The sequence below is a fragment of the Rhagoletis zephyria genome, unplaced genomic scaffold, assembly GCF_001687245.7.
Source record: "Rhagoletis zephyria isolate East Lansing unplaced genomic scaffold, Rhagoletis_zephyria_1.1 Rzeph_scaffold_03299, whole genome shotgun sequence".
Classification (NCBI taxonomy): Eukaryota; Metazoa; Arthropoda; class Insecta; order Diptera; family Tephritidae; genus Rhagoletis; species Rhagoletis zephyria.
The window spans coordinates 51,846-65,623 of record NW_016160382.1 but is presented as its reverse complement, the minus strand read 5'-3'; the positions used below and the strand labels follow the sequence as shown (position 1 = coordinate 65,623).

The 13,778-nt window shown below is 37.3% G+C and overlaps 1 protein-coding gene across 3 annotated transcripts; it reads right to left on the bottom strand.

Annotated features, from left to right (window-relative positions):
- Positions 1-4,000: 4,000 nt before the first annotated feature.
- On the bottom strand, positions 4,001-8,623 carry LOC108368757 (uncharacterized). 3 transcript variants are annotated; one of them, XM_017623671.1, is made up of 6 exons: positions 8,239-8,623; positions 7,650-7,864; positions 5,195-5,378; positions 4,945-5,144; positions 4,699-4,882; positions 4,001-4,645 (listed from the first exon to the last, which is right to left on the bottom strand). In XM_017623671.1, the coding sequence occupies exons 2-6, from the start codon at positions 7,781-7,783 to the stop codon at positions 4,205-4,207; spliced, it is 1,143 nt and encodes a 380-aa protein (XP_017479160.1). In that variant the 5' UTR covers positions 7,784-7,864; positions 8,239-8,623; the 3' UTR covers positions 4,001-4,204. The 3 variants fall into 3 exon arrangements, with proteins under 3 accessions (XP_017479160.1, XP_017479159.1, XP_017479161.1); XM_017623670.1 differs by lacking the exon at positions 8,239-8,623 and adding an exon at positions 7,929-8,227; XM_017623672.1 differs by lacking the exons at positions 7,650-7,864; positions 8,239-8,623 and adding an exon at positions 5,442-5,972.
- Between the last annotated feature and the right edge of the window lie 5,155 nt (positions 8,624-13,778).

Below are 13,778 nucleotides of genomic sequence, written 5' to 3'. Positions count from 1 at the left end.
TGATAGACGGAAGGCATGCTTCCAGTGTTTTGGACGTACGTACACTCCGTGGGCCAAACATCGACTCGGACCACTTTCTAGTTGCAGCCAAGATACGCGCTAGCCTCTGTGCAGCAAAAAAATATGCGCCCAAATATGCAAGGAAAGCTTAACCTCGAAAAGCTGCAATCATAACAAACAGCCAATGCATTCGCTACTCGACTCTCATACCTGCTCTCAGAGACCACTCTTCTTCAGAAACCGACATGTGCGAGCAGTGGAACCACATCTCCTCCTCATTGAGTACCGCCGCCGAAGAAGTAATCTGATCTCAGCGAGCCCGAAAGAAGAACTGTTACGATGAGGAGGCAGGAAGCCGNCGAGCAGTGGAACCACATCTCCTCCTCATTGAGTACCGCCGCCGAAGAAGTAATCTGATCTCAGCGAGCCCGAAAGAAGAACTGTTACGATGAGGAGGCAGGAAGCCGCAGAAAAAAAATATGCCACCTACAGGGTCACGCCTCGATCAGGCGCAACGCGAGCCATGTGGGACCGTTATAGGCAGAGATGCCTTACGAATGGTAGCAGCACTGAAGGCCGTGGAGAAGACGAACCCGAGCCCCCAGTCGATGATGATGGAGTCGACGTACCACTACCTGACTATGATGTGGTACGAATAGCAATGCGCGCTTCGAAAACAACAAATCTGCTGGAGCTTACAGCCTTACAGCTGAGCTTTTCAATTAGGTGGCTGGGAGTTGATAAGGTGCATGCATCAACTGTCATAGAGAATATGGTCAGATGAACGCATGTCCGAAGACTGGAATTCCCAATCCACAAGAAAGGCGACCCCGCCATTGTATTGTGTGACAGACTGAAGCCCGCCGTCAGTGTGGCTTTAGACCAGGCAAATCCACCATATACTAGGTATTCACAATTCGCCAAATCTTGGAAAGGACCCGCGATAAAAGTATCGGCACTCACCACCTATTTTCGACTTCAAAGGTTTTCGATAGCACAAAAAGGAGTTGCCTACACGCCGCTATGTCTGAATTTGGCATCCTCTCAAAACTCATACCGCTGTGTAAAATGACGTTGAGCAATACCACCAGCTCCGTCAGAATTGGGAAGACGTCTCCGAGCCGTTTGATACCAAACTTTGTTTTAGACAGCGCGACTCCCTTTCACGATACTTATTTAATCTGATGTTGGAGAAGATAATAAGAGCTGCAGAACTGAACCGCTCAGGAACAATTTTGTACAAGCGCGTGCAATTGCTGGCGTACACCGGTAACATTGACATCAGCGGTAACAAGAACCGCGAAGTCTGTTCTGCCCTTTTCAAGTTGGATAAGGAAGCAAAGCGAATGGGTCTGGCGGTCAACGAGGACAAGAACAAGTATCTCCTGTGATCCCATCCTGTCGTGTCATAAGTCCCATGTATGGAGCGATCGTATGGTGGCCTGCATTAAAAAACGAGGCCAACCTCAAGCTTCTCACCAATATGCAAAGGTCCAGTGTGATCTGCATAAGGAGAGGGCTCAGAACCACTCCAAACGATGCTCTGAACGCTTTTCCGCAGGACAGCAGATGGCACTCCACCTCATCGTATTGACATTTACAGATGGCTACAAACTCGACGGTAAGGTGGGCGGAGGAGTTTTCTCACGAAACCTTCCTCTGAAAATATCGTTTACGTGACTAGACTACTGCAGCGTATTCCAAGCTGAAGTTTCAGCTATCATGGAGGCTGCTGAGATTTTAGGAAGCGAAATGATGGCAATATGCATCCTAATTTTTAGTGATAGCCAGACTGCAATCGAAGCTCTGAGCTCTTTCACGTTTCACTCAAAGATTGCGCTGGACTTCCGCCTATGTCTACAGAAGATATCCCAGCAGAACAGATTTCTCTGATCATACGGACAAATAGAGAAACTGCATGGCAGATGAACTTGGAATTACCAGCTGCCAAGCAATATAATACCCCTCCAGTACTGCTGGAGTCAACGGCTACTTTTGAACCACTACTACACCGACTCCTAGATAAGTAGCTACTCTATTAACCCGTGGTGGTGCACATGGTAGTGCAGAGTCGAACGAGTCGGAAGCAGAATCGCGAAAAACTACGACAAGGGGCGCCCATATCTCACGCAACTGACTACTTTAGTATCTCCCGGTAGTGCAGAGAGAGCCGATGGTGACTACCGCCTAGGACATTGCCTTGTAAAATTAATCGCTGAAATACACTGCCAGTAGTCGGTCGGTAATTGACGGAGTTTATCAGGTAGCTACCGATTCATCAGTCCTGTAGTCGCTCCCCCGTACTGCAGGGACATTAAAGCAGTGGTGGGCATACCAACACAATCAAACGATTCAATAAGTGAGACTGTGTGCATTAAATGCACTGCTCAGCTACCGCTCTTCGTATACGTGTGAAACACACATGTGCTCAGAGAGCGTTCACTGAGCTATGGCCCGCCGACCACTGCATTAAAGGAACCGAATTAAATTACTCAATTAATTCGATTTCCTAAATTAAGCAAGGAAGCATTTGTGTATTTGCTCAATTAAATGGAGGGTCACTTTAAGCAATCAACGCGAACTTCCGCTAACTACACTGGTTTCTGAGTCTAGTAGTGCAATTTTCTGTTTCCCCGCTTATGACGATTTTCTTATACATACATATGTTTAGATAAGTTGCATAACACATTGGAGGAAAGTTGCCAATTACCTACTCCGACAGGTACATGTCAAAAAAGTAAATTCGGATGTTTTCTGTATACTAAGATTAATCGCTATACATCAAGGCGCATCAATAAATGGATCAATATATGGATGCGCCCTACTATACGTAATACAAAGTACGATACTGATAGCCATGACTAGTAGACCAGAACTAGAAAGCAGTCGTCATAAATAATAGGGAAAATAAATAATAATAGATTGGCGCGTACACATAATATATCGCAGCATGTCAAGGTTCCACTTGCCGATTTTTTTTTAAATATATATCTACATATATATGTAGTTCCTCAAGAATCCATAACAGAAGAAAGCAATCATTTAAGAAATGGCGAAAATGCAGAAATAACATAATACGTTCGTTGCAACACAAATAGCATTTATTTAAACTGCTCTTATTATACTTACAATGAATAAATAAATTCATTTCCTTAAAAATAAAACAATTTTAGTAAAGACAAAAAAAAAATACATTACTTATACAAGTTAGGGCTCAGGTTTAGCTTCTTGGCTATGCGAAAGAATGCATGTAAAGAGCACTGTCTTCGTTATAAATGAATAAGTTTGGATTTTTGTATTGAATTTTGAAAAGAAATAAAATGATTTTTTTCAGAATAAAATTTTCACTTAAGGTGCATTCATCGTTCTAGCTCGAACAAGACAAGATCGAAAATACTGATTATAACATATTTTCTATTGGAAGATTCTGGCCAAAAATTTTATTTAAAAAATATTCAGTGGTATTTTATATTTTATAAAAAAAATACTACTTTTACTTGTCTTTTAAGCTGAAATTAGTCAAGAACGTAAACCTACCGGTACGTAAACCCGAGTCAGCTGACACGATCTGTCTTACCAAAGCGCCATGTAAATGAAAACTCAACACCGCAGAATTTTTCTGTAGTTGTAGCCCGTAGCGCAGAAATCTGCGGAATTTAGATTTTTCCGTGTCAGCTGATTTCTCCTTCTTTAGATGGTTGCCACTTCGTCAGTTTTGCAGATGGTAAAAAAGTTATAAGTTCCTATTCGAAATATGTTTAAAATATTTGAAATTTACTATTAAATAAGGTTTTTGTTGAAAACTAAGTAGTTTATATTTAGTTACAATCTATTATAGCACGAAAAATTGTGGTTGAAAGGGTAAGTTTATGAAAAGGGATTGAAGAGTGGCAACAGTGTAGTAAGCAACACTGAGGGCTCCAGTAATCGACAAAATTCTGCGTATACAGACTGCGTTTAAGTATACGTTCTGCGTTCTCGACTAATTTCAGCTTTAACATGGCGCAATGAACACGTGAAGTGATAAAACAGATTTCTTGCTTCATTTTCTGACATTCGGCGTCCTTATAGTAAAATTTTCAAATAATTATTTCACCTGTTATACTTTCACCATGATCACCATGGTACATGGTAAATTGTATCATGCATGATCACTAAAAAAATATTCAGTTTTCACGCTGCTAAAAAGTAAATATATTTACACTCATTCCTCGAGCTTTTTTAGTTTTGCTTGCGCTATTTTTATCTTTAGTTCTCTAAGGACACTTTTCCTCTCTTCACTTTTTTCAATAACTTCCAGTTTTTGTTTCTTTAACAGATACTCTTTGTATTTTATGTTTTCAATTTGTTTCAGGGTTTGGAGAATTTCATTTTGTGTTTCTGCCTGCTTTTCAAGCAAAACCAGTTTTGCTTCTCCCATATCGGGGCTTTCTTGCTTGGGAGAGGGCGTTGCAACTTCAACAACTGGCGACTCAATATCTGAATTTACAGAGTTGCTTTCATGAGTACCATTAGCAACTTCGAAACCAAACACACTCTCGAAAGGATCGACATGAGTCAACTCATACACTCTTCTTACTTCTTGCGATGGCCCACCACCGGTTGCCAACTTTCTTTTTAACTTGGCCTTGTGGTGAATCCAAACCTATAAAAAAAAATATTATTTTGTGTTTTCATCTTTGTCAAAAGGTATGTTACTCGTAGCCATTCTGGCCCCGTTCTTGTGGGTGGCCCAAGGTTATTTAATTGAACAGCGAATTGCTCCCAAGTCTCCTTGACATCCTGGCGACTTGACCCATAGGGTCGCTTGCCTCTTGCAATATCGAGATTCTGTTCCATCAAAGCCACCAGGAGGTCAAATTGCTCTTTGTTTGTTATTTTTCTGAAATGAATTTCAATATAAATAGTTGCATACATATATTATATTTTATGTGTTTGCATTACATTATTGGTGACTCAACAACTGAATTTGTTGAGGTGTCTTCATAAGCGTCATTAGCAACATCTAAACTAAACGCACTCTCGAAAGGATTGACGCGAGTCAGCTCATGCACTCTTTCCTCTGTAGCTGTCAAATTTACTTGGGATGGTCCACCGCCGATTGACAACTTTCTTTTTAACTTGGCTTTGCAGTGAATCCAGACCTATAGAAACAATTATTTTATGTTTTCAGTTTTGTCAAAGAGCAAATTACCCGTTGCCATTCTGGTGCCGTTCTTGTGGGTGGCCCAAGGTTATTCAATTCAACAGCGAATTGCTCCCAAGTCTCCTTGACATCCTGGCGACTTGACCCGCAGGGTAGCTTGCCTCTTGCAATCTCACGATTCTGTTCCATCAAAGCCACCAGGCGATCCATTTGTCGTCTATTTGTTATTTTTCTGAAATGAATTTCAATATAAATCGTTATTGTATATTTTATGTGCTTGCTTGCAGACACTTACATTCTTTGCTCCATTTTATGCGCTTGCAGATAAAAAACAACTGAGGAACAAAAGTCATGAACAAAAAGTGTCTTTCGTTCATGAAGAAAAGTAGTTGAATTTTGACAGCTCACACAATAGCTTTGTTTCTATAGTTTTCTAGCGTATAATTATCAGGATCAGTGTTACCACTGAAACTTTTTCGAAAGTCGCAAAAAAACCAACACCGAAAAAAGTCTCTTAAGTAATACAAACTTTTTTTACAACGTATGTAAAGGTTTTCATTAGGGGTGTTCCCTTAAACTCATAAAAGCCTCGTAAACCTCGTAAAGCTCATAAATTTACGAGCCTCGTAAAAGAACTCTCAAAACTTGTATGAAGCTCAATTTACGAGCTCTTCGTAAAATTACGAGGCAAATTTCATGCGCAGACGACCTCGTAAACTTCAGTGTTGCCGAGTGGCCGAAATTTGTATACTAACATGTATGATAAATTAATAGGGGTCTTCTCCACGGTTGCCAATGTTGGATGTTTCCAACCAAACTCGGTTGTTTTTCTCTTATTTTATCTAATTTGGTTGGTTGNAGTGGCCGAAATTTGTATACTAACATGTATGATAAATTAATAGGGGTCTTATCCACGGTTGCCAATGTTGGATGTTTCCAACCAAACTCGGTTGTTTTTCTCTTATTTTATCTAATTTGGTTGGTTAGTAGTTTTCCTCTGGTTTGGTTGTTTTTTTTCAGTTAGAAATTAGCAATTTCTTTCTTTACAAAAAATAATATTCCTTACTGAATGTTAGAAATTTAAAAAAAAATTGTTCTCTTAAAATAAAAACCTATTGACGAGGGACATAATTAAAATATGCAAAATGCATATTTTGCATTTAGCGAAGCGCACATTAGCGCGATTCCATCGTTGCGAATACGTTGCGAATTCGGCTGTTAACTTCGAATCCGCAAACGTGCGCACACTTGAGCGATTTTTTCGCGTCGATTTCCGATGTACAATTCACTCAATTTTCCCTTTATTTCGTGTATTTTCGCACTCGGCGTGCCCAAATCGTACAAAATACTATTATTACGAACGTTTTTTATTAGTTTTTGAACATTACACGTTTTTTTCTTTGCCTTTATTGCTGTGACACCTTTCTTCTTCTTCTTTGACGCCTTCAAAACGCTGCAAGCCGCGTTCCGAACGCGTCAATAGAGAGGAACATTGAATGTTCGAAAAATTCGCAGCGAAGGAATCGTGCAAGTGTGCGCTAGCGCATTAAAATGTATGGGTAGCATTGTTGTAATTTTTGGGCTTGCGGATTCGCAACGACAGAATCGCGCCAATGTGCGCTTCGCTTTTATTATGAAAACAAAGTTGCAGCTAAAAAAGTACTTACATCAATATAACACAAAAGCAACATTAGTAGGTAGCAAGTTAAGTCTTTTAAGCTTGTATATATATTTTTCAAGGAAATAAAAGTAAAACTTAGTGAAATATTTATTGAGTTTTCTTGAGTGCTTTTACCCATTTGCGGACTTTTGTACAATATATTGCACAAATTTGAGGTAGCTCTAATAGCTACCCAAAACAACTTTTGAATATTTTTTCTTCACTTTTGGTATTATGAGGCTCTATGAACCTTGTAAGTAAGGGTACAAATTTTTATATTCATCAGGGACTGATTTGACCGGAAAGGGTTAATGCAAATGTTAAAATGTATACAAGCAATGCGTGCATAACGGTTAGCAAACGACAGTGTCGTATTTATCCATTCTGCATCTTTTACGATTTGCCGATACTAGCCTATAACGACAAGGGTGAAGACTTCCATTGAAATGCATGTGCTCGGCTCAAAATTTCAGGGCGAGGAAATTCTAAGTTTTCAGTAATTTCTACTTATCTGGCAACTATGGCAGCGCCACAACGAATGAAAACAACAAAACAACCAGTTGACGTTAATCAATTGTCAGATAAATAAATAAAAACAAACAAAACAAAATAAACGAGAATCATAGAATAAGGAATGATGGTAAAAGCAAGAGGATTGGGGCGTTTTGCTTACCAGCTCACACCACATAAAAAATGGAATATTCCAAAACAACTACGTAATTCAATCAGCACAAATTGTATGTAAGTATATACGCAAGAACAACTAGGAATGATGAAATTCATGCGTACTCGTTGTGAAAAAAAGCACAAAAGCTACTGACTACAAAATACATATGTACATACATCAATTTCATCGCCGCTAAGCACTTCGATGTCATCAAAATTATCCACCATCTCATAACCACGCTGTCCACCATCCGCTCCATCACTGCCTGCAATGGATCTACGCTGTACAGCAAATGTATCAATAACTTCATAGGCCTCAGCGGATGCCTCAATAGCGGCAAAATCGATGCCTCGACGCTGCATTTCTTCCTTCACCAACACGAATGTATGATCTATATAATTGGCACTGGTTAATGGCACTCGCGTACGTCGCAATATCTCACACACTACTCGCACCGATAATGCGTGCTTGTTGGATAACTCTTGTAGCCACACAGCGCGACAATTTCGGCGAAATTCAATTTGATTGCGTTTGGCACGTAGATACTGGAAACTTCGCTTTGCACTTAAACCAAAACGCACAAATGCATCCGCGAATTCACAGAGTTGTTCTAACGCACTACAGACGCAAAACGTCAATGCGGCCATACTAGAAGATACGCTTATTTACTGGCTTTTCACTCTTGCTCACTGTTCTTGCTCTGAAAATCTTCTCACACTCGTGCACGCCCTCAATTTTCTTTACATTCAATTTTGCTTTAGTTACGATTTATTCGTTGGTCTCAACATTTACATGTCGTTTATCAAAATCTGTTTTGATTTGGTGTCGCTGTGCGAAATTCTTGGCCCCCAAGCATCCACAATTGTAGTGGGGTTGCGTGATTTTAGTAATGATGTATGTATGTATACCTGTACGTATTTTCGCGTTATGTTCAGCTTGAACTTGTTTCAGTGACTAAAATAAACGTTGCCCCAGTTTACTTGCGCTGATATGACGCATAAAATTCAACGACCTTTCTGCCAGCGATGGTGTCAACCAATCATTAATTGCCAGTTGATGCATATCAGCAGTTAATTTGTTGATAACATAATTTTGGGTATTTATGTATGTACATATATATGCGCACGCATGTTGTGCTAAATCATCTAACCATATACGTAATACTAGGAGTGTTCGCTATGCAACCGCCAGTAAGAATTAGCCAGGAACAAAATTCAGAGAATAAGGTACCTTACTCTCCCAAAGAGAGAAACTTACTAAGTTTCGCGCGAACAGGAACATTTTTTAAATTATTTCAGGTGGAAAACAAAACATGACCTTTACGTATATTTCTTCTTATTCTTACTTTCTTCAACATACGGTTCAATTTCTTTGTGGAACTCACTATCAGATTTCCTATATCGACAGTGGTGTCGACTGCGTTCCGATTACAAATACAACTTTTTCAGCCGAGTACCTTTCAAATGTATGAAATTAATTAAAAATAATTGAATAAACAAATATTTACATACTTCTTTTATTAATAAATCACAACAAGATTGTTAATTTTTAACCGACTTCCAAAATATATATATTTTTTTATGTATGTTACCGCATAACTTTGGACCACGTCAACCGATTTCGATAATTCTTTTTGCATCGGAAAGGTAGAGGTGGTCCCATACTAATCTGGTTAAGATTTGGTAACAATTGGTACCAACTTGTACACATTTTTTTCATAGCGAACACTCCTTCTATATTGGCAGTAAGCTACAACTACATCTCCCAGTAAGAACCCTATCTGTTAACTAATGCGTTATATACGTCTAGCCCAGTAAGAACCCTATCTGTTAACTAATGCGTTATATACGCCTAGTACTACAAACAGTTTGTGTGAGAAATTCAAAAACTTTCCACCATTTTACATAGGGCTACTGGAGAAATCTAACGCATAAAGGTTTCGCGTGTGAGCAGTTTTCTCTTTCTATTACATGGAATTCGCTATATTATATTATCCTATGTATAGTTGTCTCTTTTCAATCAAACATTATTATGCGATTAATAACGTGTTATATAACGCAGAGAATGGCATATGGATATGGCTAAGATGCAAATGTTTTGGTTTTTATTGTCAAATTTGTAAGTATATTGGAGAATGCTACCACTCTTCGCCGAAAGTACGGTATTGACAACATATGTTGCTGTGTCAAAAGTCAGGACGTTAGCATAAGCGGTTCCAGAGATAAGCGATATGAAAATTTCAGGTTATATGGGCAGTTCCACGCCCCCCTTTCCAAAATCTAATAGGGTCGCCAGCTATTTTCCATCGTGTATTTATTAAATTTTTTGTTTAGAAAATTAAGATACAATATTACTATTTATGGGTTCTAAAAGAAAGCTCTTAAACAATTATTTGTTTATATAGTATTTCGATTTCAAATTAAAAGTATTTTTGACAATTTAAATCCAGAAATAATTTTCATGAGGGCTACTTACCACGTTATTTTGTAACACCAACTTTTATCTTATTAATTTCATCGGAAATATATGTATGGCTATGTATGCACACTAGGGTGGTCCAAAAATGCATGTGAAAAAGTAAAGTCGGATTTTTTACGCTCTCACCCTAGGGATGTCAGTGAAAAAAAACATCGATGTTATTCCTCGCATCGATGCATCGAAACTTACATCGATATTTGTCGATGCATCGGAGGGCGTACATCGATGCATCGATACGCATAGAATTTTCCTCCACTTTGGAATTAAAACATTAAGAACCTTTTTCGGTATGTACTAGTTTTATAGCTCATAAAATTTTAGTATAACAAAGCGCAAGTCAGCAAAAAAAAAAAATATTAAAAATTAAAGCAATTGAAACTTGCACTTTATTACACTAATATTTTATGAGCTACAAAACTGCATCTTCCTCTCTATGAACTTCAGACAAAGCGATGTTCGGCCATTCGATGTACTTGAGATGTCAGTTTACAGAAAACAGCGATGCATCTACGCCTCGATTATTTATACATCGAGTGGAAAATTTTCGATGCATCGAAGCGAAACATCGATATTTTCGATGCATCGATGTTTTTTCGGCATCCCTATCTCACCCCCTGGGATTGTTCTATACCGAATAAAAATATATCCTTATTTCTTTATTTTGAAACCAAAAAATATCTAGAGCTCGCTCAAAGCGCCCAAACTTTTCCATGTATTTTATATGGGGAAAAAACGTTTCGTAGAAATGGTAAAGAATTCATAAGAATCAATATTTTGTATCTGCAGGAGATTGCCAATAATAATATCCGACTGTTTATTTAACCATTTTTTCCTCGCAAATATAATTTATAGGTCCGCCAAAAACCCACAAAAACCCCGAAAAATGCAATGGGCGGACCATTAAAAACAGTTAGCACTAAAAATGGTTAAATAAATAATTGCGTATTATTATTAAAAGTCTCCTGAAGAGAACCAGAGTTTTTCGATCGAAAGATATTGACTTTCCATAATTCTATACCATTTCTACGAAAAGTTGGTTTTTCCCCATATAAAAATACATGAAAAAACTTTGACCACTTTGAGCGACCTCTAAATATTTTTTGATTTCAAAATAAAAAAATAGGGGTATATTTTGTCGGTATTAAACAATCCTAGGGGATGAGAGCATAAAAGTTCCGACTTTACTTTCTCACATGCATTTTTAGACCATCCTAATGTACATACATACATATATTGTTTTTGTTCATCTGAAAGAATTTTAAAAATTTTAAGTATAAAAAGCGCAGATCCAATAGTTTTCGTGTAAAATCCTGTAGAAATGGCAAACAGCAAAATTACTCTCTGAAGTGGGAGTAAAAAGTGATTAACAACAAAAAGTACGGGAACAAAAAAAGCATTTTTGCTGTAAAAACGTCAACCAGTGATCACTTGACACTTTTGATGATTTTACCAGAAGAAAAAGTTCGGGTAAATTCTTGCAACTTCATTCTCTACACAACTCTCCAATCGCTCTCATTTACAGGATTTTGGAGGAATTTGGAGTACGGGATCATTTTGCCGGTAACTTCCTGAAAGTTCGTGTAAAAACCTGTAAGTTCATGGAGTACTGAATAACCTTGCATATTCCTCAAAATTTGCGTTCGTGCAGAAATTTGCAAGTTTCTCTTCTTGAGAGAGAATTTTTTCTTACTCTCTGATATTTTTTTAGTGATGGATAATTCATGCTGGATTTTCGTCGAACAAACCTTATGTTATGTTCCCTTATTGGGAATTAGGTTTCGAATTTTAGATGTCGTTCATAATATGGACTTGAATACCGTTACATTACTTAGTCGATGTCTGGGAAAGGGGACGGGTACCGAGTTGCTCAAACTCGGGCAATACGTTTTGTGCTCTCATTCGTCTGAGTACTTAAGTCAATTTGGCGGTTCACAGCTGACAACAACAATTGTGGACAAAAGAGTTGCTGTGTGTAAATACAAAGGGCAACACCAAAAGTGAAATCGCCGATAATAAGCAACTCGAGTTTCCGTGTTTGAACGCAGACTTATTTTGCAATCAAAGTTGAGATACCTAAACTCAGAAACTCAAAACTATAAATAATTTTGAATTTTTCGGGGAATCAAATTAATCAAGTTAACTCAGTATAATTAAAAAGTAATGAAATAAAATTTAGAATAGACTAAAATGAATAAAATTAATTTAAATACAAATAATGTAAACTAAAATAAATAAACTGAAATAAATTAAAAAAGCAAAAAAATTTGTTTTTTTTTAAAGGGTATGCATTGCTTTTCAAACACTGCTCATCAGTTTTCTGCTGTCAACATGAATTAAATTTTATAAAATAAACAAGTATTTTAGTCAGCTTCCACTTACCTTGCTTCCTATATCTTCATCATCATCATCGTACTTATTGCTCGATTTGCAAATACCTTTTTTATAGCAGGGCATTTTTGTTAACGGTGATTTATGTTATTTCCAAATAAATATGAACGATTTTCTTACTACCACTTCAATCGGATTTATTTATAATCTTAACTTTTAAATTTCTTGTTGCGTTAGAACACTTATTTTATTCTTCTTTTTGGCAAATCGTAAACTCGTCACTTTTGGTATCTCTGCAAAGAAAAAAAGGCAACAAAAAAAAAAAACATTGACTAATATTTACACACTGCGCGGCAAGTGATCATTTCTTAATTTTTTCGCACTTTATTGTTTGAAAAATGATTGCTGATTGATGCGCTGGGGAGGGTAACGTAACAGTTTTTTTTTTTAAATTTTTTTTTGCTGTATCCACACGCTAATAAATTAACACTCTAGAGTCTAGATAATGCAAAATTTGAAATCTACAAAGTGTTATTTTCTCCATACGTATGTATGCGCATCGATGTATAAATACACTTATATGCAAGTGTATTTCTTACAACTGTAACTTTATGCTACCGATCCACTTTTAACGTGTTTTCGCGACGATCGAAGCTCTCAGACTGTTTTGAAAGGTACATTGTGGTAGAAATAACTAATGAAAAATTTCGTATACATCTGCAATTTGATACATAATATATGTACACACATATGTACATACATGCCTTGATGTGTAGATATGCTGCTGGTATGCTTATTGTATATGGCGCATATGTTTGGTAAATTAGCCTTCTATTGCGGTTTGTTGGTCATACATTCATAAAAGAAAATCTTTTGCGGCTGTGTTTTAAATTTTGGTTTTCCTCTCTCGTGTACTTTTTGGCTGTTTTTATTTAAATTTTTGGCTAATTTCGCCTTCTCACGCAGCCTTTTTCCTTGGCACTACTTAATCTACACAAGAAAATAAGTCTGGCCATACAAACATATGTATGTATGCATAATTTTGTTTGTTGCGTGACGTGCGTGGGTGGGTGGGTGCCATTGCTGTTTGTAGATTTGTAATAAGCATTCATGAAATGCTTCGAAGAACTGATAAATTAGTACTGATAAGGTTAGTGTGTAAATTAGTGAAAGTAGGCACTTCTACCATATTTATTAGCACTTACATTTTTCTGTTCTAATAACACTGGTTTACAAATTTTAATTTGGTTTTTGTTCTCCAGACGCCACTCTCCAATTTTCAATGTAGAATTGCTCGGTGATTCCGAAAATCGAGTTAATTTTTTTTCTATGGATACGTTTTCGAGATATTTGCTATTTACCGTTATTCAGCTTAAAGCAAAAATTTGTTCCTTTTAATCACGTATATCTTACGAACCAATTAAAAAATCTTAATATAAAATACGGCAAATGAAAGCCAATGAAATAGGGCTTATAGTATTCGACAAATTCATTAATCA

Excerpts from the sequence above, each read along its gene's own strand:
- LOC108368757 (XM_017623671.1), bottom strand. The coding sequence starts at position 7,783 with ATGAAGTTATTGATACATTTGCTGTACAGCGTAGATCCATTGCAGGCA. Across the intron at positions 4,883-4,944 it reads GTTGTTGAGTCACCAATAAT|AAAAATAACAAACAAAGAGC; the intron begins GTAATGCAAACA and ends AATTCATTTCAG. Across the intron at positions 4,646-4,698 it reads CGGGGCCAGAATGGCTACGA|GTTTGGATTCACCACAAGGC; the intron begins GTAACATACCTT and ends TTTTTTTTATAG.